The 14,901-nt window shown below is 43.7% G+C and overlaps 1 protein-coding gene across 3 annotated transcripts in view; it reads right to left on the reverse strand.

Moving 5' to 3' along the window:
* LOC144598892 (E3 ubiquitin-protein ligase Midline-1) overlaps positions 1–14,901 on the reverse strand; it is a 266,261-nt gene that overhangs the window by 10,772 nt on the left and 240,588 nt on the right. For all 3 annotated transcript variants that reach the window (XM_078409460.1, XM_078409458.1, XM_078409459.1), the window contains exons 7-8: positions 11,719–11,862; positions 10,131–10,292 (exon numbers count right to left, since the gene is read on the reverse strand). In XM_078409460.1, coding sequence (XP_078265586.1) covers positions 10,131–10,292; positions 11,719–11,862 — 306 coding nt within the window. The remainder of the gene's footprint in view (positions 1–10,130; positions 10,293–11,718; positions 11,863–14,901) is intronic.

Raw genomic sequence — 14,901 nt, forward strand, 5'->3', positions numbered from 1 at the left:
CTCTGACTCTACGACAGCTCAAAACGCAAGAATCCTGCACATTTCAAAGGCTGACTAGCGCAAACCAATTTAACAATCTGTCTGAAATCACCACAAGAGCTTCATTTCATCATTGCAGTCATTCTGTGCTTATCCCAAGCTGACTCCAGAAACAAGTGAAAAAATACCAATTTAGTCCAAAATACCAGCATCAGTCGGGCAGCAAATGGTTAAATTTGGACGTTAAATAAAAAACAAATAGTTTACCCACTACAGAATAGTTTTATTATTTTCTTAACCAGGTCTGAGTACATAGACTGGCTTTAATCCAGCATAATTAGAAATGCAGCTGCATATGCAAGACTCATGGGATATTTCAGAGGATCCTAGAGATGGCTGAAAGCTCTCTTCTCCAACAGGTGAAGGGTTCAGCTTAGTTGGAAGGCTTGTTGGAAGTAGTTCCACCATTTTGCTGCTCCAAGCTTGGATTAGAATCAATGGAACATAATGCGAGATTGTGCAGCGATGAAGCCATCAGTTTTATACTTTGCAATAAACTTTGGTCCCTCACCACCAATTCTACCTTTCTCCCCAGCCACTGCTCACAATGCACTTGACAGTGCCAAACTTTTAACATGGTGCTGAGTTACTCCCTCCACTTACACTCCAATCCCAGTCCATCTGAGCCTGAAACCTTTAGCCATACTTCCAACACTAAACAATTCCAATGTCCACTGAACTCATCCACATTTCAGCTCACCCAAAATTCTGCCATGTGCATGCTAACTCACCAAATGCCAACATGCTTGTTTTCACTGGCTATCCTCTTCCCTTAACCCAAATCCTCCGATTCCATTAACCTGGCCTCTCGCGCCACCCTCATTGGTTTTGTACTGCTTTTGTTGGCCTTGCCTTCAGCCACTTTGATTCTAGATGTCATTATCTCCATGAACCATCCCCACCCAGACTTCCCCTCCTGTGATAAAACTACAGTGGAGCATCCCAAGTCACAGGGTGAAACTGTGGCCCAGGATGTGAGGGCAGCCCATTAATTATGCAGAAGCTGGCGTTTTATAGCTCAGCTTCGGGAAACGTCTCAGAAGCCAGGTTATGACTGCAAACTTGGGTCTGTGCTCCACAGTGGGAAACTATTTATTCTTGGAAGGCATTTGGGATTTTATTCCTGTTTTCCTTGAAATTCTCCTTGCCATGATTCTGCCCCTTTACAATCAGTTCCAAGTCTTGGGTGAATGCAGCAGTTCCTTTTTAGTTAACGCTGTGTTAAAATTTGTTTACCAGCTTCTATCACCCTGTTCTCTCATTTAATCTTTCCTGTCCTCGACCGCTTCACATTTTTCCTTCAGTTCTCCCTGACCCCACCCCTTGCTCTTCTTGCTGCACCTCAGACTTTTCGCAGTGCTAATAAGAAGTCATCAACAGGACATGGTAACTCTGTTTTGCAGATGTTGCCTGACCCATGCCCTAGACTGTTTTGTTGCAGTGTTGGCAAGGGTGGTTAATGGATGGATGTCTGCAGCATAATTCAATAGTACCGTCTTAAGATCGAAGCCTGTGAGAAAGGCACAGAGCACAGATTTAGAGAGTTTGCACCTATGGCCTTTGACTGCTCCCTCCTCTCAATTACAGCGCTGCAAGACATCCAGGGCTTCCTGCAGCTCGTTGAGTAGGTGATGTGATTTGGGGAGTAAATTGGGATTGGGGGTGTGTCTCAGTAATGGCAGGTGGAGCTAACTGACACGGGAAGAGGTGTTGGTGACACTCTCACCTGTTTAAAAGGTTCTGTACATTTTTGTCAACTGAGGCTTTGGTGTTGGTAACTGACAGGATATTGCTCAAGACTGCAGGGACAGATTTTCAGACCTGCTAAGTGTGGGGATGAGGGTAAGAGAGGAGAAAGGAGTGGCTGTTGGTGCCACTTGGGCTGCACGATGAGCTGACAGCAAGGTGAATGTGGTGCAGGTTAGGTGCACTGCACCTGACAAGCATCCAGACTCAGGCTCGCAGCAAAACAACTGCCCAAAATAATGGAGGACGTATGTGTCTGCCTGCAAGATGAGAAAAAGCCTTGGCTTAATGTTTCATCCAAAGGACTGCCGCTCTATCAGTGCAGCTCTCCCTCAGTAATGCTTCGGTGTGTCAGCATAGGCCATTAGCTCATGTATTCTGTCTCAACAACACACAGCTTTTGGCTCTGAGGCTAGAATACTATCACACCATGTCTCAGTATCAACCCACAAATTTAAAAGTGTGAGATTCAGGGCCCATGCATCTTTAAAATACCCCACAAAGTGCTGGAGTAACTCAGCGGGCCAGCAACATCTCTGGAGGACATGGATAGGTGACGTTTCCGGTTAGGCCCTTCTCCAGAACTTTGATGCTGCCAGACCTGCTGAGTTACTCCAGCACTTCGTTTTTTTTTGTTGTAAACCAGCAACTGCAGTTCCTTTTATCCCCACGTCTGGTAAAATGGAAATAAAAGCTGTTCAGAAAGTTCAGTAAGAACATCTAATTTTAAACCCAATCCACTTTAGCATTAAGCCAATTTGGTTGTATTGCTATTTGACGTAGTTGCAATATCACATAAGCATATATCACACCTGCAAATTCTATTCCCTTGGTTCATTATAAAAAAAGCAGGAAACCAAAATCCCTTTCTGTAGCTTTAACCAGAATAAGATTGGAACCTATGTCATATCACAATCAATCCATTTATTTGGCTGCCAAGATAGTTCCAACTTTGTTACAATCCTTCAAACAAACTCTTGGCAAGGGTTTTAATGTCCACATAAAAAATGGTTGAAAATGAACTCTGCTGTTAATATAAAAATTCACATGGGACAGTTCCCAGCCACCAATCATCGTGATTTTTAATTTACTATCTTTGAAGAGTGATTGAAGAGTGACTTGAGTCCTGGAGTTATTCAGCATGGAAACAGGCCCTTTGGCTCAACGTTCACATTGACCAAGATGCCCCATTTGCACTACTCCCGACTGCCTGTGTTTTGCCCATCTATATATTAAAACTCTTGTTTGTTTGTTTGTTCCTGACCTACAGCCAAAACGGTACATGATAGCGCGACAATTTCAGGCCCACCTTACTCATCGTCGTCCCTTGGAAGAAGTTTCACTGAAATCATTGTTATATTTTTTAAGTTATTCACATTTTAAAGTTTAAATCTATCTCCTAGGGAGGGAGCGTGGGGGGGATGGAGGGAGGGAGGGGGAGATAAGGGGGGTTGAGGGGGATGGAGTGGGGGGAGGGGAAGGGGGTGGAGGGAGGGGGTTGGGGAGGGGAGAGAGGGGGGAATAAGGGGGTTGAGGGGGATGGAGTTGGGGGAGGGGGAGGGGAGGGGTTAGAGTGGGGAGGAGTGGAGGGAGGGGGAGGGAGTGGAGGGAGGGGGGAGGTAGCAGAGGAAGGGGGAGGGAGAGGGGAGTGGTGGGGGAGAGGGGAGGGGGCGTGAGGGAGGAACGGGTGCTGCACCAATGCAGGAGAGGTTTGGGCCCAATGGGTCCGTTTAGTCTATATCGCTCTAAACCTTTCCTATCTATGTACCTCTCCAAGTGTCTTTTAAATGTTGTTATAGTACCTGCCTCTAACTGCCTCCTCTGGCAGCTTGTTCCATACACCCACCACCTTCTGTGTGAAAAGAAGCTCCTCCTATTAAATTATTCCCCTCTCATTAAAAGACACTATGCATTTACCCTATCCCAGTTTCCCAATTTCTCCATCCACACCCATCTTGCCTGTTGCGTTTTGGATTTAACTTGCCAAATGGCGAAAAGCACTGTTCAGTTCTTTCTGATAGAAAGACAGTGCGTAGCACCTGGGTAAGATAAGAAAGATGTGCTCTGCATGGACGAACAAAAGTTGCTGGGGATGGACACAAAATACTGGAGTAACTCAGTGGGACAGGCAGCATCTCTGGAGAGAAGGAATGGGTAATGTTTCGGGTCAAGACCCTTCTTCAGACCGAACTTAAACCAGTCTGAAGGGTCTCGACTCGAAACGTCACCCATTCCTTCTCTCTGGAGATGCTGCCTGTCCTGCTGAGTTACTCCATCATTTTGTGTCTATCTTCGATTTAAACCAGCATCTGCAGTTCTTTACAACACAACAGTTGCTGGGAAGTACAAAGGACAAACTGTCAAAACCTATATGCACAGTAGTTACATTCTCAAAATAGGCCATTCTGGCCAGTCTGGCTGTGCTACTATTTACATGTCCTGTAATTATTTATTGCCACTCATACACATATATTGTAGAAACAAGGAACTGCAGATGCTGGTTTACCAAGGAAAGACACAAAATACTGAAGTCAGAAGGGTCCTGACCCAAAGTGTCATCTATCCATGTACTCCAGGGATGCTGCCTGACCTGCTGAGTTACTCCATCATTTTATGTCATCCCTCTTTCCCTCACAAGAGATCCCTGGAACAGATTATCTGGATTTCATCTTGTGTATATTTGCGAACCTTTGCACAAAATGGCTGCCATGTTTTCCACTGAACTTTTACCACAGAATTCATTCTTTATTATGAAGTGCTTTGACATATCCTCAGGCTATGAAAAAAAAATGCTATATAAACACGTTCCCCTTTTCTTGAGAAAGCTTTTGCTGCAAAGGAAACCCTTCATTTGATCAATTTATGTCATCAGATATATGCTCCATTGTTCCAGACTCAAGAGGAAAGAATTTCTCTATTTCCATTCTATCCAAACCTTTCACAATTTCTGAGATTCATATCACATCTACTAGGACTTCTCTCCTCAAAGCAAAGCATTCTCAGTCTCGAGTCACGTCTATGTAAATCTCCGTTGAATTAAAACTCCAGCAAAATCTCTAACTGGTCTAACCAAGGCTCACATGTAAATTTGTCATTATCTTTCCTATCTTGCAATCTTATCCTGGAAAGATAAACCCCACTCATTTTTAACTTCATTAAGTAATACTGCTTAATGCATAGCATTCCCAAATCTCTTTGCTCCTCAACTCCATTTATATTCTTACCGTTTAAAGATTACTCCTCTGATGAAAATGAACCTGCCAAATATTTCCCAATTCTGAATTGTATTTGCCTCTGTTCATCCTTTCATTCAAGCTCTTTACCTTCCCATTCTTTAATCCCCTCATTTTTGTTTCAGCTTTCAATCTGACATCACCCGTAGATTTCAACACCGCACCTCCAAGTTCTTGGTATAAGTCACATACGTTTGATGAACAACCTGGTTCCCAGCACAACAGCAGCTTTCTTTGGAGTTATGATGAAGAATCTAAGATCTTGAAACATTGACTGTTTCTCCCTTCACAGAAGCTGCCTGACCTGCTAATGTTTGCAGCATTCTCTCTTTCCAGTCCTCTTTCCCCAAGTTTGGAAGCCTTCCCTTCTTATACACACTGACTTCTGTATTCCTATTTCAGCCTAGTTTGCTACCTGTCACAAGCTCACACGAGTCCCTTCTGAGAGTCCTTATCAAGAGGTCTTCTGACAGGCCAGGTAAATTCACTACTTTATCCTTGCCCATACTTTCTGATATGTCTTCAAGGAATTCAATAAAATTGGTGCAAAAAAAAATTTCAGGTATTCAAGGTGAATGCTTTTATTACTTTTCAACCAGAGGATATAGGTTTATGGTGAAGGGGAAAGATGAAATATAAACCCGAGGGGTAACTTTTTTACACAAAGGGTGGTGAATGTATGGAACAAGTTGCCAGAGGAGGTAATTGAGGCAGGGACTATCCCAACATTTAAGAAACAGTTAGATAGGTACATGGATAGGACAAGTTTGGAGGGATATGGACTAGTGTAGCTGGGACATGTTGGCCGGTGGGCTGATGGGTCTCCATCCCAAAAGATGTTATCATCTCAGCCTTCACCACAGTATTTTTCTGACCCTGACTAAAAGCAAATGCTTAGTTCACTTAGTTCTATCACCCTTTTGAAAATAGGGATTGATTTGTGACCACATCAGTTTGCTGGCACCTCATTTCTCAGCTGAATATTTGTATACATTTCCCTGTTCCCATGTACCTGGTCTCTTTATATCTGCAGGCACAGTCTAGAAGGACCCAGAGCCTTTTAGACCAGTTTGCTTCTATTGTCAGATATGAACACTTTTTGTGGGATCTCTCTTGACTCTTTCCAGTGTCATTTTCTCTTTCTGCAAAGTAGTTTCTGATGTATGTGCCATCTCCCTGAAAACTACCCCAGTCATTCGTAAAGCAAAAGATGCAGATGCTGGAAATCCGAAATAAATCCTGAGGCTGCTGTAAATAGTCAGCAGGCTAGGCTGCAAGTATAGAAGTGAAACAGAATGAACATTTCTGATCAAAGACCCTTTATCAGAACTGGGAAGGTGAGAAAACAAATGTGTTTTATATTGCAGAGAAGGGAGGGATAGAGAGAAGACGGAATGTCTGTAACGTGGTGGAGATCAGGTGACAAAATGCTTTTGGTGCTGTCTAATTAATGCAAGCTGATCTGTGTGTATGAGAGTAAGTGCAGCAAGAAAAATGCTTTCTTCCAGCTTTCTTCCTCTCCCACTATCGCAATCAGTCTAAAGAAGGGTCCCGACCTGAAACATCACTCATCTATGTTCTCCAGAAATGCTGCCTGGAGTTATTCCAGCACTTTGCATCTTTTTGCAATTAATTTAATCTATGGACACAAACAGATACGGTGGGAGAGAACAGAGATACTTAGTCGCTTCTTGCATAATTCATGTGACTGTAGTGCATTTTGTCAAGTGGCAGTTGAAGCCCAGCTCCTTGTACTCTCACTCCTGTGTTATAAGATTAAGGATCGAAGAGAAACTTCACAGAGCCAGTCACAAAACTCCAGATTGATGCATGAGTGCTGCCTTTATAGAAGGTGTGCTTCTGCGGGTGGGTGTAACAGATCCTATGGCAGTACCTCACGGAAGAGCAGAAGAATTAACCCTGAGGTCCCGGCTAACATCTGTCCCTCTATCAACACCACAAAACCCAGCTTCCCTGGTCGTTATCCAGTTGTTTGTGGGATCTTGCCATGCACAGCATGTCTGCTGTGTTTCCTGTGTAATTACAGTTGCTACATTTTAAAAGCACTAAATATAATAGAACAACCTGAAAACCATTACATAAATGCATGCTTTCGTTTAATTTCATTTAATATTTTCATTTCAATTTCTCCAAGCACCTCTCTTTTATAATCCCATCTACTCTTTATGCATGTGATATATATTTATTCTGTGGCATCATTTTTTAATCTTCATGGCTTTATTTACTCCATGCAGATCAATCTTTCACGGACCCTCTCTGCGGAACTCTGTTGATCTTTCCTTTAAGTAGTGCCTGCTGTTGCTCGGCCTCTCTGGCTGTTAATACTTCTGACCATTTTGTCTCCCTTCCCGTCTCCTCTCATTGGCGACTTGACCCCAAGCGAATGAGTCAAAGGGCATGTGTGCGCTGTAAATTCATGGTGACATCTGTTTCTCTTTCTTTGCATGCCTACAGGAGCACACATGCCAACCACAACGTTACATCATGAAGACCTTATGTTCCTCCATATGTTGCACATCACACATCCCTGCTCCTCAGCTCTTTCCTCTCGTGAGGAAATCCTGAACAAGGAGGTAAAATGTGAACAATAGAGTCAGAGAGACGCACAAGATAGCAGACACTGGAACCTTGAGCAAAAAAAAACAAATCTAAATTTCTTAATTCTTATAGAGTCAAAGAGTTTGCAGTGTGTGAAGCAAGTCATAGAGTTTGCAGTGTGAAGAACAGACTTCAGGTCTGTTTTAAATCTCTCACCTTAAACCTTTGTCTTCTAGTTTAAGACTCCTTTACCCTGGGGAAAAGACCATAACCTTCTACCTTATCTATGCCTCTCATGATGTTCATACTGTAAGGTCACCCTTCAGCCTTCTGCACTCCAAGGAATAAAGACCCAGTCTATCCAGCCTCTCCTTATTCCCAGAGTCCGGCTAACATTGTGATGAATCTTTTCTGCACCTTTTCCAACTTCATGACATCCTTCCCACAGCAAGGCAATCAAAACCGCACAAATGTGGTCTCACCAATGTCCCACATAGTGGTAGCACAACATCACTTCTCCTGCATTGAATACCCTACTGATTAATGCAACCATGCCAAATCTACCCTATCTATCTGTGTCAGCACTTTCAGGAAACTGTGTACCTGCATCCCTTAGTCTCTCTGCCTCTACAACAAACTGCTGGGTTCTACTATTTACTATGTAAGTCGTGCCTTGGTTTGATGTACCAAAATGCATCACCTCGCATTCATCAGTTAAATTCCATCTGCCATTCTTTGGCCTACTTCTCCGGTTGTTCCAGATCCTTTTGTAAACTTAGATAGCCTTCCTCACTGTCCATTATATCAAAGATTCTGTTATCATCCGCAAATTTACTTACCATGTCAATTGCATTGTCAGTAAAACAGTCAATAACAAACAACAGTGGATCCTAGTCACCGACCTCCAGTCAGAAAACTACCTCTACTACTGCCAAATGACTTTTTGCACCAAGCCAATTTTGTATCCAGTTGGCTAGTTCACTCTGAATCTAATGCGGTCTGACTCTCCAGACCAACTTATTATGCAAGATCTTCTCAAAGGCAGTGTTAAAGTCTGTATATACAATGTCCACCATACTGCCCTTGTCAACTTTTCTGGTGACGTCCAAAATCTATTTAATGAGTGAGAAAGATTTGACATGCACAAAGAGGGGCAGGCTATCCCTAATCAATCTTTGCCTATACAAATGCTGGTAGATCCTGTCTCTCAGAATCCTTTCCAGTAACTTACCCAACACTGAAGTCATGGTCACTGGCCTGTACTTCACTGGCTTGTCAGGAAACATGTTCCCAATGTTGGGGGAGTCCAGAACAAGGGGCCACAGTTTAAGAATAAGGGGTAGGCCATTTAGAACGGAGATGAGGAAGAACTTTTTCAGTCAGAGAGTGGTGAAGGTGTGGAATTCTCTGCCTCAGAAGGCAGTGGAGGCCAGTTTGTTGGATGCTTTCAAGAGAGAGCTGGATAGAGCTCTTAAGGATAGCGGAGTGAGGGGGTATGGGGAGAAGGCAGGAAAGGGGTACTGATTGAGAGTGATCAGCCATGATCACATTGAATGGCGGTGCTGGCTCGAAGGGCTGAATGGCCTACTCCTGCACCTATTGTCTATTGTCTATTGTCCTTTCAGCCAGGGATTGGAGATGATGAAGGAGGGGAAAGGATCAGGGTGACTGGGAGAGAGATGGAAGATGGTGGGGGAAATGGGCGTGGGTGTGTAGAGGATGGACGGCAAAGAAAGGGGAAGTTGGGGGGGATGTTTTACTTTAAAAAAAATTAAATCACTGTTCATACCATTGGGTTATAGGCTATGCAAGCGGAATATGAGGTGCTATTCTTTCAGTTTGCATGTGGCCTCACTCTGGCAATAGAGGAGTCCAAGGATGAAAAGATCGGTATGTTTTTTTTAGTCTGGTTATGTTGTTAGCTTTCAATGGAACAACGGATCAAAGTGCAGACTTTAGATTACTTTTACAGGGGTTAGCATTCTGGGGATTGATGTTTCTTGTATTGGGGAAATGCAGACATAATGCAAGTGTTCTACCAGAATCCCAGCAAACCAAAGTGCAAAAATATCATCTCAAGAGAATTCTGTCACTGCAAGACTTTCCAAAACCAACACAACCTACTGCTTTCACAATCAACAATAGTGTTTTATGTCCCACGGCACATACATCCTCCATAGCTACAACGATGTTTTTTTCTCTCTCTCTCTCTCTCTCTCTCTCTCTCTCTCTCTCTCTCTCTCTCTCTCTCTCTCTCTCTCTCTCTCTCTCTCTCTCTCTCTCTCTCATCTGTCTTCATTTATCTCCTTCTATTTGCACCTCCTCAAGACAGATTATTAAGACCTCCACTTGTGTCATGCATTTCCCCTTGATTTCCATCCTCTCACAGGCTTTGGTTCTCATCACTCCCTCCCAACCTCTCTGCAACTTAAAACATATCAGAGTTGTAATGCTTCCTAGTGCAGATGAAAGGAGAGTGGCATAACATTTTAACTCTGCTTCTCACCCCACAGCACTGCCTGATGTGATGAGTGTTCCGTTTTTATAACTTACTGTTTGTCTTTAGCCTGGAGGGTTCACTGTTTTGGCTGCCAGCTTGGTTAATGGCCTTGACCACGAAGATATACTTGGTGCCACTCTGTAGGCCATGCACAGTGTAATGGTTCTGCTTGATGTTCGGGACAATCATCCAGCTGTCTGCCGAGCTACACAAACCTGCAAAGACCACAAGTGTGGAGTCAGCCCAAGGGATTCTGTGAAGCTCTTCTGCATTCAATCTAAACTGTCACTTATTGTGGCGATGATGATACTTTATTGTCACATGTACCTGAATACAGTGAAATGCTTTGTTTTGCATACAACCTGTTAAAATTATGTAGCAGACCTCACCTAGGCAGTACACAATTGTTGTCATGTTTTCTTTTATAGTTTAGTTTAGAGATACAGTGCGGAAACAGGCCCTTCGGACCACCGAGTCCGCACCGACCAGCGATCCCCGCACATTAACATTATCCTACACACACTAGAGACAATTTACACTTATACCAAGCCAATCAACCTACAAACCTGCACATCTTTGGAGCGTGGAAGGAAACCAAAGATCTTGGAGAAAACCCACACGGTCACAGGAAGAACATACAAACTCCATACAGACAGCACCCGTAGTCGTGATCGAACCTGGGTCTCTGACGCTACAAGCTCTGTTAGGCAGCAACTCTACCGCTGTGCCACCCTGCCGCATGTTTTGGTGCCGACAAAGTTACAAATACATGTACTACAACACTTGCAGCACCTAGCTGAAGCGCTCATGAGATTGACATGTTCAATACATTTTTCACATCGTGGCTTTTGAGATATTTTTCTTGCACTACCTGTTATATTTGTGTAATGGCTTGATCATCTTTATGTATAGTATGATTGATGTAAATTCCTATACAAGCATGTCTCCAAACAACTGAACATTAGATCCTGGCATGTCAACTTTAATGCAAAGATCCACTACCTACAAAATCTGCCTCCCTCTCCCATTTGTAAATAGATTATTTCCTTTGACTGAATGATTCTTGATAATCAAGCACTTTCTTTTATCATACAATTACTACCCCTCTCATTTTCCTCCAAAGGTTCTGGAGGGAAATTGATCCTTGATACAGAAAGTCTCCTGGACAATCTGAGAAGGTGGGTGATACTACTGGGGACCTAAAACAACCTTTAACTTGATCTACAACGTAGAAGGAGGCCATTGAAGTTACATGGTTCATCAGGTCCATGCTGCTTCCCATTCGAGCAATCCCAAATATCCCATTCCCCCCTCCTGATTTCCCATGATCCGCCAAGTTATTCTCTCTCACACATGCCCAGCAACTCCCCATGGTGTTTATGCTACCTACTTACACGTGGACAATTTACAGTGGCCAATTAATCCAACAACCTGTCTCTGGGATGTGGCAAGAAGCACATCTTCTTCTCCATCACATCGAGGGTAATGCAAGCTCCCAACAGACAGTGCCAGGGTTCAGGGTCAAACTCACAACAGCAGTAACCATCATGCCACCATGCCACCCTATACTTGCTAGGCACAACCATGACTGTTTGCTTCTAATCTCTCAAATAATAGTTACTAATGCAACTGTGGACTTACTAACGATGTTGGCGAGTCCAGTGAAAATGGTGTATTGCAACTCGTAGGACACCACGCTGAATTCATCATCGGAGGTCCAGTGAACCGTGACGGTGTCGTGCGATGCAGTGCACAGCTCCTCTCGGATTGCTGGCGGATTTGGTGCTGGGAAGAAAAATGTAGGTAAATGCTTAACTGGTCAATTAGTGTTGAAATACCATTACTGCCCACCAATCCCTCAGTCTCCATGATAAATCAAAGCATAAATTGTTTTCAGCAGCAAGTAAATATGAAAACTGGGGTGATTCTGAATAAATTGGCTCTCCCAAATCTTCCAATATTGATGATAATTCATCATCACTAATGATTCAAAAATCTGAACTCTTCACAATTTCATCCAATATATTGTTGGCCCTTGAATGCAGCAGTTTGTGTTTTGCGAGTGGTGAATTAAATGCTGAGCGTGTGCATTTGCATTCAGTCTCTAACAACCTCAATGGTGCAAGTCATCATTGCAGACTTAATGGGAAGGGCATTGGTGTAAGCAACACCAATACTGGCTGCACTGCTATAAAGCAGGGAGATACCAATGCCAGACAGCATTTGATGCCCGTGTTAAACTGGAGGTAAATAATGTAGCTGATGCCAATGGAGTTTTTAGCAACACCACTCCACCTGTGCCATTTAAAAGGATTCTTAGACTAGATAATAGTTGGTTTCTATAGTGTTCAGTGCAAGTACATATTCTGAAATCCCTCAGTGAGTCTTGTGCTGGACGAGGGAAGTTTTTCTTGGCCTTTCCCGTAACTAGTAGGACACAAAACTAGGTGTTTTATCTACCATTCTCTGAGAAATATTCTGGTAGGGAGAATGAGCAAAGATAGCAGGATAAGCCGCTGGAAGCAGGGTGGGGGGGGGGGGCTAGCAGGAAGACATACAGGATTGTCAGCAAAGAATGACGCTTGAAGTATCCACCCTTGAGGAAGGATGTGGTGACCGAGCTGTGCTGTGGTGTGCCAGAGCAGGGTAGGTACTACCTCCCCAGACACTGATGCTTTACAGTGGCAATGAACTTCCAGGAGCCAGGTATCTTCCACGTTGGGGCTGAAATAAACCCACAGTGATTTGCAGCTTGCTGTGCACGTCTGCGAAAGGCAATTCTATATTAGAGGACAAATTTAAAAGGAACCCGTGGGGCAACTTTTTCCACACAAAACGTATTGGGTATATGGAACGAGCTGCCAGAGGAGGTTGTTGAGGCAGGTAGTATAACAACATTGGACAGGTCCATGGATAAGAACTGTTTAGATTGATATGGGACAAATGTGGGCAGATGGGGCGAGTGTAGATGGTGTACCTGGATCGGCATTTGCGTTGGGCCGAAGGACCTGTTTCCATGCTGTATGACTATGACTCTGTCTCATTCTCCAGTGCCAGAGAGCAGCAAGCAGAACAAGGTTCTGGGCATGGAACATGGCAGACTTCCCCATCAACCTGGAGGGCTAGTATGGCCAGAAGTGGCTACACCTTCCCTCAATGTCCAGTGTGATACAACACATCACCCTAGTCAGAGCTTGGTGTTTAGGCTGCATTGCTGATGGTAGTCCACTCTATCACTGCAATTGAGCCTTCATGACAGTGACAGGAAGGCCTCTGGAAAGACAAGGGTTATGAACTGCAGGGTCATGCATAAGTGCACATAATACATGACGCACATGCGATCTGTTTGAGGAGACCATTGGTGTCTTCACAAAATGAATCCACTGCTTGGCTTTAAGGAAAGCAACAATATAGATGGATGATTGGTAATGAGCAAGCAACATAAATATTTCAGGACCAGGTCATAGAGCAATGGGGTAATCCCACAGTGCGATATCCACAGTGGTTGTCAGGAGCTTTCAGGTTTAGTTCCCATGCACCTGCAGAATTAAATAATCAATCCCTTCACCATTGATGCACAAAAGCTGCTCCACAGTGAAGGAAGAAAGTGCATAGAAACAACAGGACCTAAAAAGTATCCTCCCAAGTCACACATCATCGTGACAGGCAGATTATTTTCCTTTATGGCTGGACCAAACTCCAAGAATGTAACTACCTGGCAGCATTGTGGAAACACCTTCACCTCACAGATCCTACTTCTCTACTTGCCAATTCATTTATTTACTTTTCTAGACATCACTAATAAGGACAGCATTAATCGCCCTTGAGCCACCTTCCTTCTGGTGAAAGTGCTCCCACACAGCTCCGGGGAATAAGTTTTAAGATTTAGACCCTGCGACAATGAAGGAACGGGGAAATATTTCCAAGCCAGCGGGGGACGTAGCGGGGGACCCGTGAGAGGTGGCGCATCCATGTGTTCGCTGCCCTTGTCTGTGCTGGTATTAGAAGTCACTGACATAGCGGGGGACCCGTGAGAGGTGGCGCATCCAGTGTTCGCTGCCCTTGTCTGTGCTGGTATTAGAAGTCACTGATCTGCTAGTGCAGTGTTTTTCGTGTTTAGTACAAAATAATGCCAAAGTAAAATATAAAAATAACAAAGGAAAACTGAATTATATGTCCTTATCATCTTATCCACACCTTAACACTGCTTCAGGTGAAAGCTTGACTTAATAACGACTCATGACTCCATGTGAAAGTGTGTGATTTTTTGAGTGTCTTCATCCGGATAACTGGAGTTATATGGAGCTAAATCCAGTTGCCGCAAGCGTAAACCTAATTACAAAGCTCCTCAAGATGCTTAACAGCTTAAGAAGATGCTTAATATTCCTGACCAGAGACAGGCGCAAGGGGTAGGAGACAAACTGCACCATAGTCCCTATGAATTTGTCAAATATGTACACATAGTGCAACTTCATCGATGCACACCCACACGTTTATTTCTTAATGATAAGCATCTGTTCCTGTTCATCCAAAAGTCAGCAAATTTAAGATAATTCACATTTCTCTGTTCTTAAACCCATGTCAGAGCGATCGGTACCTTTTAAGCAGCCATGAACAGGAATTACCATTAGCTACTTGAAGCATGAATGGTAACCTGCAGGCAAATTGGTCGAGGTGAAATGGAAAGGTCTCCTGGAATTAGGGTTGTCAAGATCAGTGAAAGAGGAAGCAAAAAATCAGAATAATTTTCTCATTTGATTTGATACCTGTCCTGCCGTGGGAAAGCAGTTTCCACCGATTGGAAATGAAGAGTGGATACGGCAT

This window comes from Rhinoraja longicauda, chromosome 12 (genome assembly GCF_053455715.1).
Source record: "Rhinoraja longicauda isolate Sanriku21f chromosome 12, sRhiLon1.1, whole genome shotgun sequence".
Lineage (NCBI taxonomy): Eukaryota > Metazoa > Chordata > Chondrichthyes > Rajiformes > Arhynchobatidae > Rhinoraja > Rhinoraja longicauda.